The sequence below is a fragment of the Hoplias malabaricus genome, chromosome 6 (genome assembly GCF_029633855.1).
Source record: "Hoplias malabaricus isolate fHopMal1 chromosome 6, fHopMal1.hap1, whole genome shotgun sequence".
In the NCBI taxonomy this organism is placed as follows: Eukaryota; Metazoa; Chordata; class Actinopteri; order Characiformes; family Erythrinidae; genus Hoplias; species Hoplias malabaricus.
In genome coordinates this window covers 20,567,628-20,585,898 of record NC_089805.1, presented here as the reverse complement: position 1 = coordinate 20,585,898, position 18,271 = coordinate 20,567,628, and the positions used below count along the sequence as shown (strand labels likewise).

Below are 18,271 nucleotides of genomic sequence, written 5' to 3'. Positions count from 1 at the left end.
CACACAGACAGGGGGGGGAACACACCAACTCCTCACAGACAGTCACCCGGAGCGGGAATCAAACCCACAACCTCCAGGTCCCTGGAGCTGTGTGACTGCAACACTACCTGCTGCGCCACCGTGCCGCCCCTAGGGGAGGCTCACAACTGCTAATGGATTAGACATACCTGTCCTTTGGTGCCTTGAAGCAGACATTAAGTGCATGGGGTGGAGTTTTCACAAGAAATATGTGTTTGTGTTAGCTGACTGTAACCATCAGTGATCTCCAGGGTGTCTTCATGTCTAGAGGGGAAGTGATACTGATGGACAGATACAGTTAGCGCACAGAAGAGGCTTGTGTGAGGCGTGTGCTAGCCAGAGTAGAAAGAGAATCACCATTTCTTGGTCCTGGTGGAAAGATTGGCTTTGTCAGAGTGGTGGGGAGAGAAGCAGTCACGATGCTCCCATTTAGCGAAAGGGTGCTGGAAGGCAGCTGCAGTGTGCCACCCAAAGTAACAAGTCAGGTGTTAGTGGAGGCTGCCCCTAAAGTGGGTATACCAAAGGGGCTCAGTAAAATGCCAGTGCCAGTACTGAATGCTAGTGAGAGACCCATAAGGTTGATGCCCAGATGTAGGCTTGCTTCAGTGCATAAGCCTCAGGAATTTCTTCCAAAACAAGTGGTGGTGTTGGAGGAGAATGATGGGGTCCTGCATGTAAGAGCTATTAAGCAAGATGATTTAGGTACAGAGTGCAGGGAAGATCAGCTGCCTGTTCAGGTTCAAGTAAACTCAGAAGAAAAAAAAACAATCATTTTTGATAAAATAAATAAGTGAATTGATTTCTCATTCAAATTAAGAGTTGGATACTTACATTTTCTTGCTTCCTTTTATTGCTTACTCTTCCATATTTACATTATATACTTACCTTGAAGTGGGGCATCTCGCCTGTTTGGGACGGGAGGAAAAAGTTACAAAGACTGTAAGCAGACTCAGTAGGTAACAGTACTTTGGATTGCCATCATGTTAAAAGCCATCTCATCATATCAGCTAATGACTCACCTGTGCATTTAGTTAGTCATACTAGTACGTCTTTACCCATCATTAAAAAATAGGATGAGCAACAGCATACTTATACACACAAATACTGAGACTATTTGTACTGGGGGTGGGGATTCAGATCCTTTTACCTATCAGTCGTCCAAGGTAAAGTTATACACTATTACACTCACTAGGTGGAGCAAAATATACTACATCTACGATATCATTCACCATCAATCTAGATCTTCAAAAAAGCAAAGATTGACCTGACCTAGTGCAAAAAATCAAGGTTAGTTTAGCAAATTTGTTGACAGAAGAGCATTTCAGACTAAGTTGGCATATTGCAAATATAAATATATATTTTAGTATTAGATGCTTGACACGCACATACACAAAAAAAACAATCCCAAAAAAAACAGAATATTCAAAATGTGGAATATTTCACTATAAACAGGTGAACTGGTATTTAACAATTGTAAAAAAAAAAAAAGCATCCATCACAGGCTTAATCTTTACAAGCAAATATCACTCACCAGTGTGTACCAAATTTCATGAGAGAATGCAAATTCAAAAAGATGATTTCTCAACACAAGTGTACAAAAAAATAATATATATCTTTCACTACTGTAAATAATTTTCAAAGATTCATGGAATCAGTAGAATTGTGAGTCCTGTTCAATCTTTTGAATGGCATGACATTCAAGCCCTCAGATGACACTGCATGATAAACCCTCATACTAGTTTGACAAATATAGCTATAGCCGCATGCAGGGAGTAATATAGAAAAGGGTTTAATTAACACTGTCCACTACAAGCAAATATGCAAAGTAAAAGGTATCAAATCTATGCAGGGAAATAAAAGGTGAGTGAAAACTGAAAGAGTGAATTATATTTTACAAAATAAAATCTTAGCTAGTCAGTGAAAATATTGGACATATTCCCTGCATACTTTCAGTTCCTAGCATTTTACAATATCACATTTCCAGAAATTGGGTTTATAAGTGCAACATCAATTAAAGCAGATTAAAACATTAAATATGGATTTGGGTAGTGACAAATCATCACTGTTCAAAGAAAAATGTGTATCTCCATTTTTGTCCATTTTAACTTTACTGCAGCTGTCCACATTGTTTGTACATTTAACGATGAATGGACCAATAGAAATGTTCCAAAATTACTTTGAATAAGACCTTTTTATATTGATTTTCATTGAAGTTAAAAAATGTTTTTCCCCTTCTCTTGTAAAGTTACACGTTTGAAGATACATGGACAAGGATTACATAATTTTAGAGTATAGTTCCATCATAGTTGCATCCAAAAAGCACATTAAAAACTGATTTTAAAAAATCAGTTAAATTTACTTATGTTACCCATCTCATGTTACTATAAATGGTAAAATCAGTTATTGGCCATTTGTTTAATGGATCATTATTGAACTGCAGTGGTACCCGCTATTTTGACTGTATTATAAAAGCTGCAGTAATTTTTGGCAGTAGTGGCACTGCAGCAGCTGTCTAAGCATTCTGGACCAGCTGCAACTGAAATGAAAACAACAACAGGAAGTCCTCCTGGGATATGTTGACCTCGCTCCAAGTGGAAGATGGTGGGGGGAGAAGCCAGCAATGCTGGGGGGCTCGCTAAATCTCCAACATTCCCAGTGCTGCCTGCGGCTTGCTGTGGGGTCCGCCAGCAGCCCCTCCACTTCTGCAGTAACAGACACTGTGCAGCTTATTTGCATTAAAGGGCAACCACATCCACTGTGTGAAGTGTTTCAGATTATTATCTAAATAGTGTCTAAATGAAATACACTTACAGTACATTGGATTTATCAAGCAGGTGTCTGAACTAATGGCTCACAGTTATTGGAAGGATGTCCAATGCAAATAGTTGAGTGGTTGAATTATCCCACATCTTAAACAAGAATAGCTTCTAACAAAGTGAAAGACAGAACAGCAATCAACACTACTGCCTTTTCACATTTATTCCCCTCGATGAGTTCTGGTGGCCACTGAGGCCCTCCTCACCCTCTGTTGATGTGTGATTGTGGACTGGGAAAGCCTGGTTGAGCGAGGTTGAAGTTAGCGTCTCATTAGCTAGCTGCGTAAACAACCCTAGTGTTTTATTTACGTGTGCTTTTTCAATGTTAAAAAACAGTGTGACTGCAATACAGTTTGAAGGTAGAGTGGGGAAAAATAAGCTGGCTAATGAGATGCAAATGTAGTCTTGTAGGACACAAGATTGAATTTAGGTTCTTTTGGGGATTTCCCATTCCACCATTGTGATGTGTTGTCCCCTTTATAATCAAAGAGAGATTTTTATTTTTTTACTTTTTCTCAGTGATATTTACCTTGCCCAGTTTTAAAACACAAAGTTCTACAGCATAATTTAAGGTGGTACAGCAAATTTGAACTATAGCCTCATATAGCAGTGGGAGAGCCTGAATTTACTGGTGCCCTTTTTTTATATTATTATTTATTTTTTTTTTTCCTGGAACCTGATCAACATGATTTTCTATTCTCCCGACTGATGGAGAAGGTCTGTTTTTATTGCCTCTATGTGAAGAAAGCTTATTCACACTGTTGCTGTGCAGCCTTCACATTGGCTGTGAATGGCTACATTCTGTTACCAAACTGTGAGTGCCTCTGAGTGCTCCAGTTCTCCCAGGCCCAGTACTTCTATATTACTTGTTTGTACACACTGTATTGCTTTTTTTTCCTTTTGGTGTTTGTGAAACCCTGTAAGCTATTTGTTTCATGGAGAAGCACTATGCAAGTATGATATTTTTTAGTATTATAATGTCCTATGTCTGTGTTCATGATTGATTCATGATATCACTAGCAGTTATTATACATTTTTTTTTATCATGAGCAGTACTGAGCTTCTACTTGGGTTAACTAGGTGGGGTGTGGGGGAAGGGATAAAGAGTTCTGAGGCGCTGTTCTCTAGTGCGCCATCTCGTGGCGAAATATTAGCTTGTGCACCTTTAAAGTTTATGTGTGAAAATTAGAAATGATAAATAAATAAATATTGTGTGAGGGGTTTGGTGTGCTCTCCGGTTGGGTTTCCTCCCACGGTCCAAAAACACACGTTGGTAGGTGGATTGGCAAAAAAAAAAAAAGTGACTGTGTGAGTGCATGTGTGTGTTGCCAGCCCAATGATTCCCACCTTGCCCAATGAATGCTCTGGACCCACTGCGGCCCTGAACTGGATAAGCAGTTACAGATAATAATAATTTAGAAGCTTTTTTTGGTCCATTATGACATTTTCAAACAATGTGGAGGACAGCTGCTGGGTTTAAATGGTGTAGTAAACTTAATAATCAACAACAATAAAAATAGGTGTTTTTTTATTGGAGGTTGACGATATACAGACCATAACATTTCTGCAACTATATGTATAATTTCCTTAGATATTATATTACTTTAAATTTAAGAGATTGGTGAATTATGTTGCTAGTGATTCCATTGCGCTCTCTCTCTCTCTCTCTCTCTCTCTCTCTCTCGCTTTCTCTTTCTCTCTTCTAAACTAAACCAGGCCAGAGTCATCTGGGAGATTGTAGCCCACCAAGACCTCTGCATTTTAATGAACTGTGCTCTTAATTTCCCTCTATGACAATTCGCTGTGGACAGTAACCACCTCAACCTTTATTTATAACATCCAAAACAGTGAACAGGACTCTCCTGATAAAAACAGCTCTTTTCTGCTTTTCAGTTTACTTTAAAGGCAGTTATACATTTGTAAGAACTGGCCATTGAGGATCTCTGAGCAGAGTTTGACTGAGATCACTGACCTTAATTAGAGACACAGTACTCAGCTTTGAGGATGTTCAGTTTTTCAGTTTTCTCAGACAGTACTGGATCACATTAGAGGAGTGAATCAGGACTTTAATTATGCTAGAATGGACGTGCGTTACTATTCCATTCTCATTCAGTAAAGCCACATTTGGAGCAGGTGTGAGAGGCCTCTGACTGGCCAACCAAAGAGGTTCTACTCATCCTCTGAGGTGTGTTGTACTGGGCACAGGCAGACTTCACAGCAGTTCCTTTATTTCAGAAGAAGCACTCGTGGCTCTAAATTTGTCCTCTCCTCTCATGCATTCAGAGCACAGAGGGTTTGTAAAGATCTCACTGTAGCAGAGTCTCCCCTGGCTTATCCAGTCAGAGCGAGTATAAACACAGTTTCTACAAATGTGAATGAAACATTGTTTACAAATTATATAATAATTTATTCCAGCTACATTAACTTGCACCCATTGTAAACAGACACTGTGGGAAAACAAATGTGACCTTATCTCTATAGAAATGTAAAGGGACACTCTGGAACAACTGTACATGAGCCTAAGGTTAGCAAGCCCAATGCAAAGCATAGGCCAGTGTGGTATAAAGCAGCCAACATTGGTCTGTCAAGCAGTGGCACTGTGTTCTGGAGTGATAGACCTCTAGGCAGTGCCTTTTTGGGTGAATGGCTGTTCTAAGCAAACAAGTCCTAGTTATACTGATATTAGAGGTGTGAGGAACACTACTAAGGTTCCTGCTAAAAGAAGCTACACTAGAGGCAAGGATTCAGGATGTGGGAGTGCTACAGCGGGATTTTCGGAAGTTTAACTGAGATCAGTTATAATAATGAAATAAAAAGACAAGAAAAAAAATATAATATATACTTTCTTATATAAGATGTTTTAGGGCTTGTTATAATGATAAATAAATAAATAAAAACATTCTAACAGACATGGGGTTGGCACAGGTAGTGTCGCAGTCACACAGCTCCAGGGACCTGGAGGTTGTGGGTTCGAGTCCCGCTCTGGGTGACTGTCTGTGAGGAGTTTGGTGTGTTCTCACCATGTCCGTGTGGGTTTCCTCCAGGTGCTCCTGTTTCCTCCCACAGTCCAAAAACACACGTTGGTAGGTGGATTGGTGATTCAAAAGTGTCCCGAGTCTGAGTGTGTTTGTGTGTGTCGCCCTGTGAAGAACTGGCGCCCCCTCCAGGGTGTGTTTCTGGCTTGTGCCCAGTGATTCCGGGTGGGCATTGGATGAGCAGTTACAGACAATTAATAAATAATAATCATGGAATACCTCTATTTATTTACTGTAATAATTTGAAGTTTTCAGACTTCTGCCGTGTTTTATGTATTTCCTGGTCTGCTTTTATGTTTTTTCTGTGTCTCCGATTTCTATCCTGTTTTACTATTGTTCTTGTCTCCTACTATGTCTCTGCTTTAGCCCCACCTTCTCATTAGTGTTTCTACCTGTGCTGCCTTTGTTATCCTGCCCTCTATTTATGTTTCCCAGGTTTTCTTTATATGTGGTGTTCAGAATCTAAATCATCTAGTCACTAGTCAAATTAAATAAAAGTACTGACATAACTACGTTGTCAGGATAAAAGGTACATTATTATCATTAAAGGTACACACAGTTTAAATGTAAAAGTAAAAGGTATAACAATGAGTTTAAAGTCCAGTTTTGTTCCCTAAATGTACATTACATTCAAAAGGTTGAACATTTGTAAGATTGAGTCCTGGAGATGAAATTGGGTGTATGAAATCAACACAATTTTAAAATCCACATTTATAATAGAATAAGGTACAACTATGTTCCTTAACTAAAGTTACTGAATATGTACCATTGAGGGTACCACCATGTTTTTCTGACCTTGTACATACCTGACTTGTACACTGCTGGACAATATCAACATCCCCTACATAAAACACCTTCCAACATCCCTGAATAGACATCACACTAGTAACTGACAAAGCCAAAGACAACCGTCCATTTGCTATGACGGCTGAGGCTGTGATTTGGCAGTAGGCATCAAGCAAAACAACAAAATGAAACATGGATGCCGTAAAAACCCGCAAGCGACATCACAAGCGACCCTGAATACATCCACAAGAGATGAACCTGGGGTGTAATGAATGCCTTATCCCCCACATGTGTGAATAATATCTAAGGCTTAACATTTGAGTGCAGTATAAGGCTAAACGGTAATAAACATAAATTTATCAACATGTCTTCTCAAATGGAATAGATGTGTGTCACTTTTGCTGTAATAGAAGCATCTCCTGGAAAGGCTGTAGACTAGATATTGGAAAATAAAGATAGTTTCCGACATTGGATCTCAAACGTTGTCCCGCCTCTTACTAAAATAATTAGATGTTAGTCCATCACTCCAGAGAACTCAGCTCCACTGCTCCACAGGTGATCTTATCTCAAATACAGCCGCTCTAGGGTATCCTGTTTCATTTTATGCCTTTCTGTGAAGATTATGCAAACTGTGCTGTGAACGTCTGTGTACACAGTGGGTTCACTCTTTAAAGGGGAGTCTACAAACCCTACACACTCAGAAAAACTGTCACTGTGGTGGTACCTTTTGCTGTCACTGTGGTGACACCCCCAAGGGTACATATTCATACCTTAAATTAGGCAACACGATTGTACCATATAATAATTGTAGATATTAAATTTATGTTGATTTCATATGACCCAATTCATCTCCATCTCGCAAGGCTTATATCATGTTGTTTTATTTTACTCATTTCTATAATGAATGTTTACAAATATTCACCTTTCTTTCTGAACAAGAGAATGTGATGTATCTTTAGGGAACAAAACTGGACTGCTATGGTAATTTTAAAGGTACATATTAAATGTATTTTTATTTTTTAAATAAAAGATTGATATAATAATAAATATATTAATTAACAATAATAATAATAATTTAACTAATTTAAAATTAAAATATTTATGTAGTTAATTAAAAATGAATTTTCCAGTGCTTCTTTTTGGGATTTTCTGTTTGTTTACCTACACTGATCAATTACTGGGTGAGGAACACACCTTGTATCTACACTCACTGTCCATTTTATCTGTTTCACTGAACAAACAGGAGCACTTTGTGATTCTACAATTACAGACCGTAGTCCATCGGTTGCTCTGCATACTTTCTAAATCCATACTTTCTACAGAGCAGGTATGATGTGGGTGGTTGATCATTCTCAGCGTTGCAGTGACACTGACGTGTTAGTGTGTGTTGTGCTGGTACGAGTGGATCAGACACAGCAGAGTCACTGCAGAGCTGAGCAACAGATGGACTACAGTCTATAACTGTAAAACTACAAATTGCTCTTGTATGGAGCTGAGGAAATGGACAGTGAGTGTAGATAGAAGGCAGGTGTTCCTAATCTGGTTATAGTTCAGTGTATATTTGTTTATATGTTTTCATAAGTCAAAGAAATTCACCTGATAGAATGAAGAATATTCCAGAGACAAAGGCTAGGATGGTGCGCTGTGGCCGGATGTGGCCGATATTGCTGATGACAAAGGCTGTGAAGACGAAGAGGAGGGACACCATGGGGAAGGGGGTTGCCGTCCTCACCATTTCTGAGTGAGAGAGAGATATTAATGAAATCATGATGCATTTAAACAAGCAAAGCTGAAGACGAGGAGAACCAATGATTAAAGGCTCCAGCTGAATAATAATAACAGAGACTATTGCACTCCCTTTAATATCCCATTCCATTTTCAGCACCAACACACTGCTTTCTCAATCACTCTTTTATTACAACACTGCTTATTGTGTGGGAAAGACTAATACGGCTCTCAGTCTCGGGGATATTGTTCAGACAGTAACGCTGCACATGGGCATTTTGGAATATGTTAAATATTCCTCTTTACACCACAGTACTCCAGAAGGTGCTTTTAGATAAGAATGTATGTGCTGTATTTTCAGCAAACCACATATTCCAGAGACATGTAGTGTTCTGCTATTCTCTATACAGGAACATAAATGGACTACGATTGAACTAATTTTATTTCACAGTACTGACACTGACAGTAGGTTTCACTGTATGTTTGTGCTTCCAATGTGTCCACCTGAATAAGATACATGCCATAAACATGTTTTTGTCTTCATGTTTATTTATTTAGGGGAGCTTATCTCCTCACATACTGTTTTTTATTCATGAGAAATATGTGTATACACTCTGAGGAAAAAAGGTACAGTAGAGGTACATTACTGTCACTAAAGGTACAAACAGTGTAAATGTGCTTTTAAAGGTAAAACCTTTAATGGTTTTAAAATCCAGTTTTTCCCTGAACCAAAAGGAGAGGGGAATATTTGTAAGATTTCATTACAGAATTGTGTAAAATAAAACAACATAATATAAGATGAATGGGGTGAATGAAATCAACGCTATTTTAAAATGTACATTTATAATAAAATTATGGTGCAGTTATGTTCTCTAACTAATGTTACAGAATGTGGATCCTTAGGGGTACCACCACAATGTATGCAAATTTGCATCAGTATCAATTCAAAGTGGGCAGCACGGTGGTGCAGCAGGTAGTGTTGCAGTCACACAGCTCCAGGGACCTGGAGGTTGTGGGTTCAAGTCCTATGAGGAGTTTGGCGTGTTCTCCCCATGTTCGTGTGGGTTTCCTCCAGGTGCAATGGGTTTCCTCTCATGGTCCAAAAACACATGTTGGTAGGTGGACTGACGACTCAATAGTGTTCATACATATGAGTGTGTGAGTGAATGTCACCCTGTGAAGGTCTGGCACCCCCTCCAGGGTTGGTTCCTGCCTTGCGCCCAGTGATTCTGGATAGCTTCTGGACCCACAGCGACTCTGAACTGGTGGAGGTGGTAGTAAGTTTGTCTGATGTGAAAATTTGCAGGGGAGAAATTCAGGCGTGGTCCTACTCACAAAATTGTCACAACTGTCAGTGAGACGTCTGCACCTCTCAGCAGGTATTTTGGCTCACTCCTCATGAGCAAACTGCTCCAGTTGTCTCAGGTTTGAAGCCAGTCCACCTACCAACTTGGGTTTTTGGACCATGGGAGAATACCGGAGTACCCGGAGGACACAGGGAGAACACACCAAACTCCTCACAGACAGACAGCCAGAGCAGGACTTGAACACACAACCCCATGTCGCTACCGTGCCACCATACTTAACTTTCAATGAAAGACAGTATAAAAGATTTAATTCCAAGCAATGTTTGAGCATTATATATATATATATATATATATATATATATATATATATATATATATATATATATATATATATATATATGTGTGTGTGTGTGTGTGCGTGTGTGTGTGTAAATATATACTGTGATGGTCCTTACTTAGTATATTTGCTGTGTTCTCTGTCGTAATCTCAATTTCTGGCTCAGTGAAATATTCGGATGCCACACATCTCCCCTTCTCAGGCCCTGAGAGAAAAAGAAACAAGAAATGAAGGCCATTTGGAAGCGACCTAAGGAAAGAGATGGACAAAGATTGACAATGACAGAGAGACACTGAGACAGACAGTGAGAGAGACAGAAATGGATTAAAGGGGAACTGAGATATAAGTGAGGAGTGTATACATGTAGGACAGTACAAAATCTGCGATAATTTGTAGTCAGAATAAAATTTTGTGCAACATATACTCTTAAATTCTCAACATGGATGCAGAGTGTCATATTTATGAAGCATCAAACGCTACTGGACTGCTAATAGCACCCACTTGTGGAGAATCTTCAACCTGCTAAAAGTGAACTTGTTCACATTTTGGTGGTCTAAAGACTTTTTTCTCCTCTAAGTGAAGATGCCGTATATACAGAACATCTCTTACACATAATATAATGATACAGTCCCTGCTCCCTTAGTGGGGACAGAAGCAGCCAGCGATAAAATAAGGTGACATCATCCCCACACTTCTCCGAGTCAGCCATTCCCTGCCAAATAGTGTGGCACTGCTACAGTCCACCTCAGCACTTCCTGCTCATGTTGTGAAAACAAACCAGCGTGCGACACAAAGGGAACGCATTTAGGCAGCATTTTCAAAATCTGACCATTCATATGGAAATGAGCCATCTCTTCCGCAGCAGACCAAGACAACGGCCATTTTATAATTTCCTTTAATGCAACGGTAATGGTGTGTTGCACCAATTTGCTTGTGCTATCTTTCTAGTTTAAATTTCTCAGCCAATAGAATTATAGAGCCACCACCAGAGCTATGAGACCTAACAGCAACACAAATAAAACAGGATTTGGCAGGTGGAGGCCACTGCATGGGTAGGTAACAGGGCATAAAATGTGAGATATGAGAAATACATAGCAAAGAATGTGGAATTGAATGAGACTTAGGACACAAAGTTAAACTATATCACAGTTAATGTATGTACATCACATTCAGGTTCAGTTCCACAGCATCCATCCACATTCTCTACAGTTTACTACTTAAGCTACTTTGTGTAGTTGCCTAGAGGACGGGGGCAGTGCCTTCACTGTGAAAAATCATTGAGGGTATAACAGGAATGCTTTAAAAGTTAGAAAAGAACTTCAAATAATGTTTGTATAACACTGATTATTTTTTCTCTTAAGGGTAATGTCGACATTTCTGGAGATTTGTTACAAAAATTTGGTTCACGATTAGAAGATCTACATCTTTTAAAGTGGAATGATAGGATTGATGGGGGAAAAAGGAATGTTTGAATTACCACAAGAACTCATTTGTAACTCGAGCCCTTTCGGTCTCTAGTCAGCCCCATCTTAAGTAATAACTACAGCAAAAATAAGTCAATGTTTCCCACCGGAGTTTGGAGTTTTCTCACTCCCATCCACGTACTGTTTTTTGTAGATCAGCAACTTCTTGATGTGTAACAACACCTAAGGACTTTCCAGCAAGCAAACTGAATGGAGGGGTAAGAAATATCCTCAGAACTTTATAGAGTGTTTTTTTTTTAAATTAAAATTGTGAATGTCGTTTTTAATGCACTATTAGAAGGCAACTGAACTCCAATTTTTTTTTATCTTTTATTCAGATAATTCAAATCCAATCTAGTCAAATTAAAGCCATACACTGAAATGCTTAAATGATTGCTTTATCACATGAAATCATAAATATAGTAAATATTATTGTTTCCAAAATAAAACATGTATCTCCAAAACTATGACATTATAGAAGGGAATTTTGGAGCATTTCTATTGGTCCATAATATAATAAACATAAAAATGCTTTCATGTAGGTATACAGTATGTATATATATATATATATATATATATATATAAACGCGACCCTGAAATGGAAAAGCGGAAAAGAAAATGTATGTATGTATATATATATTGTGTGTGTGTGTGTATATATATATATATATATATATATATATATATATATATATATATATATATATATATGTAAGATATGCTGAAATGTGTGTACAACAATGTCCTGCTGTAGAGCAGGAGGTAGCCTTGCAGACTTCAATTGAATTTTTCTACAATAATACTTTTTTAAACCACAGTTATTAGCAGTAATGACTAGGTTAACAAATATATCAGAAATATGATTTGTTCATTATCATTACAGACATCCCTGTTTTTCTAAATGTAGCTCACCTACCTAGAAGCTGACCAAAGCATGTGACCAGCGTCTAATTAAGATCTCAGATAACTTGTGCAAAGGAGTATATATTTTTCTCAGATCTTCATCATCTTGGTTATATACACAGGCCTGGACTTTAATTTATAAATGTAATAAATGTCTAGAAATTATACCCAAAAAAACAAAATTTAATCATATTTTTCCTCGGTATCTGAATTTTTCAAGCGCTAATTTGGATGCAGGATGCACTACATTGACAAATACAGCTACTTCATCCCAGAGTTCATTCACCACCACTTTTCTATGCATTATACCACAGTGAAAAAAACATGAGGCTGAAGTGATTCCAATTACACCATTCCACATTAAATTTAAAAGAGGGCTTAAGGTGCCATTTTAATAGCACCTTAAACAGTATAAAATGCAGCTTCTTCATCAGTCAGCATGGTATACCTGGAACATAACTTTGGAAAATGAACCAGCTTTAAAGTGGAATACAACATTTGCATCAGCGATGTTCTACTGAACTGGAATATAACACCTGTCAGAGTTCTACAAGGAGTGCAGGTGTGATGCAGTGAGATGTGGGAGTAACAGCGTACCGGCCACAAAGCAGACCCTCCAGAGTCCGGAGTGCAAGGCCATCTTCACCTCGGTGGTCTGGTTCTGCTGCAGCACAATCCCCTCCTCCATCAGCAGCCAGTAGTCCGTTGATACGGCAACCCCCACCAACAGCAGCCCACAAGCCCCGAACACAGAAGAGAGGAGCGTCAGGGCCCGAGTGCTGAAGGAGCTCATCTACACACACACACACACAAGGACAGAAGAGAAAGAGTGGTGAAGGACAGCAGCAAGATCGTTAAGTCCAGCTGCTCAGGAGATTATTTAGGGCAATGCCACAAACTAGAAAAGAAATAAATAAAAATAAGTTATATTGATGTATTAGGTGTCTCATGCTCTTTTGTCATTTTATCGTAGCCAGTGCATTGTATTAAAAAGAAAAAAGCTAAAAAATTATGTAGCTAAAAAATGACACATAAGAAGAGTTTATTCTTCACTGCATTCATTATGAGTTTCATCAAGGGAAGAGCATTGCAAATTGCATGAGCATTATTTTGTTCTGTCCCTAGGGATTATATTGTATCCGAAAGTGAGTTTTGGCTTATACGATTTACAGATGGTGATTTTGATGTGGCAGGTTGTGAACACTGTACTGTGAACACTGTAAATCACCACTTCCATTTTTAATGCTACGCAACAGTTAAATGACACATGAGCAAAAGAATGTTTGAATATTTAATTGCAATTATAAGTTACACAGAAATTCTTATGATCTAACAGAATCGCACATTCCACAGCTTATCATTTGTGGTCATTTCTTTGGACCATACTGACACTGGACACATAAACTCTGCACATTCTAGGCCGCATAACAGGTGTCAAAGACGACAAAGCCAGTACTCATACTGACACCTGAGGAAAGGCTTTCAAAGTCATTATCATGATTATACCAGAGGCGATTGCTCTAAGACTGCAAGGGAAGCTCAGCTTCCCCTAAAATGTCAAAAAATAAGTGATCAAATATATACTGTTGTGTGTACATGTCATTGAATAAATATGCACTACAACGTGCTCAACTTTTGTTCAGAATCAGCTTCTTATCACTGGTAAAGACGTGGCTTTCCTCTCAATCATTCCCGCAGCCTCACAGTGCTGTAAACGGTGTGGACGCTGAGTGTCCACGGAGTTCAATAGTGAAGCAGCGAAGTGCAGCGAAACGAGACAAGTCATTGGATAAATGCTGGGCTTTGTCCCACCCATCGGACGCTCAGCGTCTCTGGGGGTCTATGGGGCAGTGGGCTGGCCTCGGCTGGCCCGGACGCTCAGCTTCTGCATGATGATTGGATGATCTGTCTGAGGCTGAATCCCTTTTTAATTGACAGCAAAATGAGCGAATCAGCGATCCTTTGGTGTAAAGAACCGTGGGAGTATTACATTTTCATTCTGTTCTGAGTTGAACTGGAGACTTCTTAAACCTCTTAGCGGCAATCGAGCTTCTATTTCTGATGGGGTTTTTTTGTAGCTGCTTGTGTTTGGAGACTGACTTCTATCACTCTTTCTGACTTCTATCGCAGTTTCTGTCCAGCGGGTGCTGCTGAGCCCCTCCACCGTCACAAAGCACTCACAGGCCGACACACTTCACATGGGCCAAGGCCGTTTAAGCAGCCTAGCTCTGCTGGCCATTGAGAGGCCACTAGTCAAGTCCCTGGAAAAGACGCCTTGTTGGTACGACAGGGTCACAGATCATTTTCTTGAAAAGTAACGGAGGGTAGAATTCATGTATAAATAAACCGACACATTTTATGATGTAGGCTGAAATTGAGCTTCCCCTCCTTGAAAGACCAGCATCCGCCACTGGATTATACATATGTCTTTCAAAGAGATGGTTACCCCTGTGTTAAATTTTACATTTCTTTTAGTCTTTTAGGTGGGGAAATGCATAAGGAATGAAACAGAAATGTTTTGCTAGGTTTTAAGAACATGTGTAGAAAAAGGAAAAAAGTATAAAACAAAGAAAAACTGAATAAGAGCAAATAAAAGAAGCATCACACTGCATATAACAAAAATATACCATAAAAATGTCAGTCCTCTGGCCACCATTCTCCAAGCTGATCTGAGCTGAGCTCTTTCGCAATCCTGTCGTCCAACTGGCCCTCAGCCAATCCAAGCCATGTCCGATCGCATTCCTTACTGTCAATAAATCTCTAACCTGTCAGGGGCACCCTTTATTAAAGCACTGAACCAGTCAGATCTCAATTTACACAAGTTTGTTCCACGTGTTCCATTCTGCCTGGGCAAGCGAAAACAGGGCATCAGTCCATGGCCAAGTAAGGTACATCCCTGTCACAGAGCATTAAGAATCATGCTCTATTATGGATTCCTTACAAATGAACACTCAAATGTATGTGTAATAAATTATTTAACACTAGAACTATTCTCAATGATGAATTGCAGGCATCATATCGTCCAACGAAAAACATGTATGTCCAATTTTGTGGATGTTTAGTCCACTACATTATTAGAACACAGCAGATTCTAAATGATATTTACATAACACATACTCTTTTTGGAAAAATATACATATTTGCCTTTTACAAAAAAAGTATTTTACTGAAACAAGGTTGTTATGATTTAATGTACAAAGCAATAGGCAGCACATTAAGGTTTAAAATGTATGACTCAAAGTGTGAGATATTGTCATATCCATCTGTTTTCCTCAAACACATTTTGGCATATTTAAATCATTTTTAGAGTCTTTTAGCCTCTGAGCTTGACTATGGCTCCCAGCTACTGTATGACTCACTGACAAGAGACCACAGGAGAGGGAAAGAAAGCAGTGAAAAGTGTCCTTGACAGTTGTGTGCTACTAAATGGATTATCGGTATGACGTCAGGACGGAAAGCAGTGGCACAACTGTCCCATGGAGAGGAGACACGTGCACACAGTGTTTAGCTTATCAATAATATGCTTAGAATTCACAAACTTTCAAGTAAATGACAGGTCATGCTTTGTGTTTAAATAAACTGGCCATTAGCACACACTTCCATTAGCTGAACGAGTTGGAACACAGTTCTGTCATGACAAATATTAGCACTTGCAGAGCTTTTTTTAAGAGGTTTAGAGATGTATACTTTACACACACACACACACATAGAATGACATATGTGTAATTTATACATACACACAGAGTTTATGTTTGTTAAGTACACTTAACTAAATGAGAGAGGGAGTGAGAAAAAGAAATAGGGAGAGAGAGAGAGAGAGAGAGAGAGAGAGAGAGAGAGAGACAGAGAGAGAGAACAGAGACGAAGAAGTGGTAAAAGAAAAAGAAAGAGTAAGGGAGAGAGAGATAGAGGGAAGCAGAGGGTCAGGCCTCCAGTGTGGCCCCATGTTCCACAGTCACACTCTGCAGTGGAAGGGTGACCAGCTGATTGACAGCCGTGGAGAAAACTACAATTCCCATGATTAATTGATAGGCACTATGTAGTCAGCAAGTCAGAAACTGGAGGAGACATGACACCTTTTGGTGCTGAGCTATGGGAATTAGCCTTACCATAACATCTGCGGAATAAACAAGTGGGAGTTGTTTAAGAAAGACCCTGAGAGACAGTAGGGGTAGACAGAGAGACATCAGCGCTAACATTAAAACAACCTCCTTGTTTCTACAAACACTGTCCATACTCTCAGCGCCTCTGACCAGAGAGGAGTGCTTTGCAGTTCTACAATTACAGACTGATAATGATCTGAGAATGATCTGCCAACCAAATCACACCTGCACAGTTGTGGTCTTGGCCATTGAACCATGGGGTGAAAGAGGGCTCATGAAGTATGCAGAGCAAAAGGCAGACTACAGTCTGGAATGGTAGAAATATAAAGTGCTCCTATATGGTCAGTGGAGATGATAAAATTGACAATTAACTATCTGTCATATAAAGCCAAAATCAAGTTTGTTCAACACTAGTAGCATACATCCATACATATAATTTCATCATTCATTCATTGTCTGTAACCACTTACAGACAACCCAGAATCACTGGGCGCAAGGCAGGCAGACACCCTGGAGGAGGCGCCAGTCCTTCACAGGGTGACACACACTCACGCCTACGGACAATTTTAAGTCATCTATCCACCTACCAATGTGTGTTTTTGGACTGTGAGAGGAAACCAGGGCACCCGGAGGAAACCCACGCAGACACGGTGAGAACACTCTAAACATCTCACAGACGGTCACCCAGAGCAGGACTCAAACCCACAACCTCCAGGTCCCTGCTGCGCTAGGAAAATAGCATAATTAAAGAGTCATATTATTCTGTACCTATTCAGAACTGATTATGTGCTTAATAATAAATCACATAATATAATATAAAAATATTAAGCACATAATGCATAATAAAGGTTTTAGTGCAATGCACAATTTCAGCAGTCCTAGTGGTCACCCAGTTCCCATTAATGTTCTCTATATAAGTGGCCATGACAGATGTCCATTTCAAAGAGATAAAGAGAGAGAGAGAGAGAGAGAGAGAGAGAGAGAGAGAGAGAGAGAGGGGACAAGGACAAGAACAAGTGAAAGGCAGCTATACTGAGACAGAGGGAAGAAAGAGATAAGGGTGACAATGAGGGTTTATGGAGTTGTCCATCACTGTGATGCTGAAGCCCAGGACCGCATTGACTCCTCACACAGCAAGGTCTGCAGCCTTTGTACTCTATGGGGTTTGCACTGTTGGGTTATTATACATTGGTTGTATATGGTGGATGCCTACTGTGGTCATAATGTAACACGTCCTTCTCCCTAAACTTTTATACAGTGATGTTTAAAGAGATATTTGGGGAGAAATGAACAAATGACCAAACACTGCATTTATCAGCTAAAGGTACATTACATTCATTCATTCATTCATTCATTCATTATCTGTAACTGCTTATCCAATTCAGGGTCGCGGGGGTCCAGAGCCTACCTGGAATCATTGGGCGCTAGGCAGGAATACACCCTGGAGGGGGCGCCAGTCCTTCACAGGGCAACACAGACACACACACACACATTCACTCACACACTCACACCTACGAACACTTTTGAGTTGCCAATCCACCCGGAGGAAACCCATGCGGACACGGGGAGAACACACCAACTCCTCACAGACTAGTGATGTGTCGGTCGTGAACGAACCGGTTCAAAGAGCCTGCTCTTGTAAGTGAATGATGAGAGCCGGTTCCCATCTAATACCGAACCATTTTTTTCTAAGGCTTGTCATTCAACCAATCAGAGAACAACAAGCAAGCTCCAACCCTCCAACCCTCCAAGCTGAGACACTTGGTTTTCCTGAATGC

At 39.6% G+C, this 18,271-nt stretch overlaps 1 protein-coding gene across 2 annotated transcripts in view; it reads right to left on the bottom strand.

Annotated features, from left to right (window-relative positions):
- Positions 1-18,271, bottom strand: part of cacng7a (calcium channel, voltage-dependent, gamma subunit 7a) — a 34,272-nt gene that overhangs the window by 11,845 nt on the left and 4,156 nt on the right. For both annotated transcript variants that reach the window (XM_066675577.1, XM_066675576.1), the window contains exons 2-4: positions 12,988-13,183; positions 10,143-10,229; positions 8,252-8,392 (exon numbers count right to left, since the gene is read on the bottom strand). In XM_066675577.1, the coding sequence (XP_066531674.1) occupies positions 8,252-8,392; positions 10,143-10,229; positions 12,988-13,183 (424 nt within the window). The remainder of the gene's footprint in view (positions 1-8,251; positions 8,393-10,142; positions 10,230-12,987; positions 13,184-18,271) is intronic.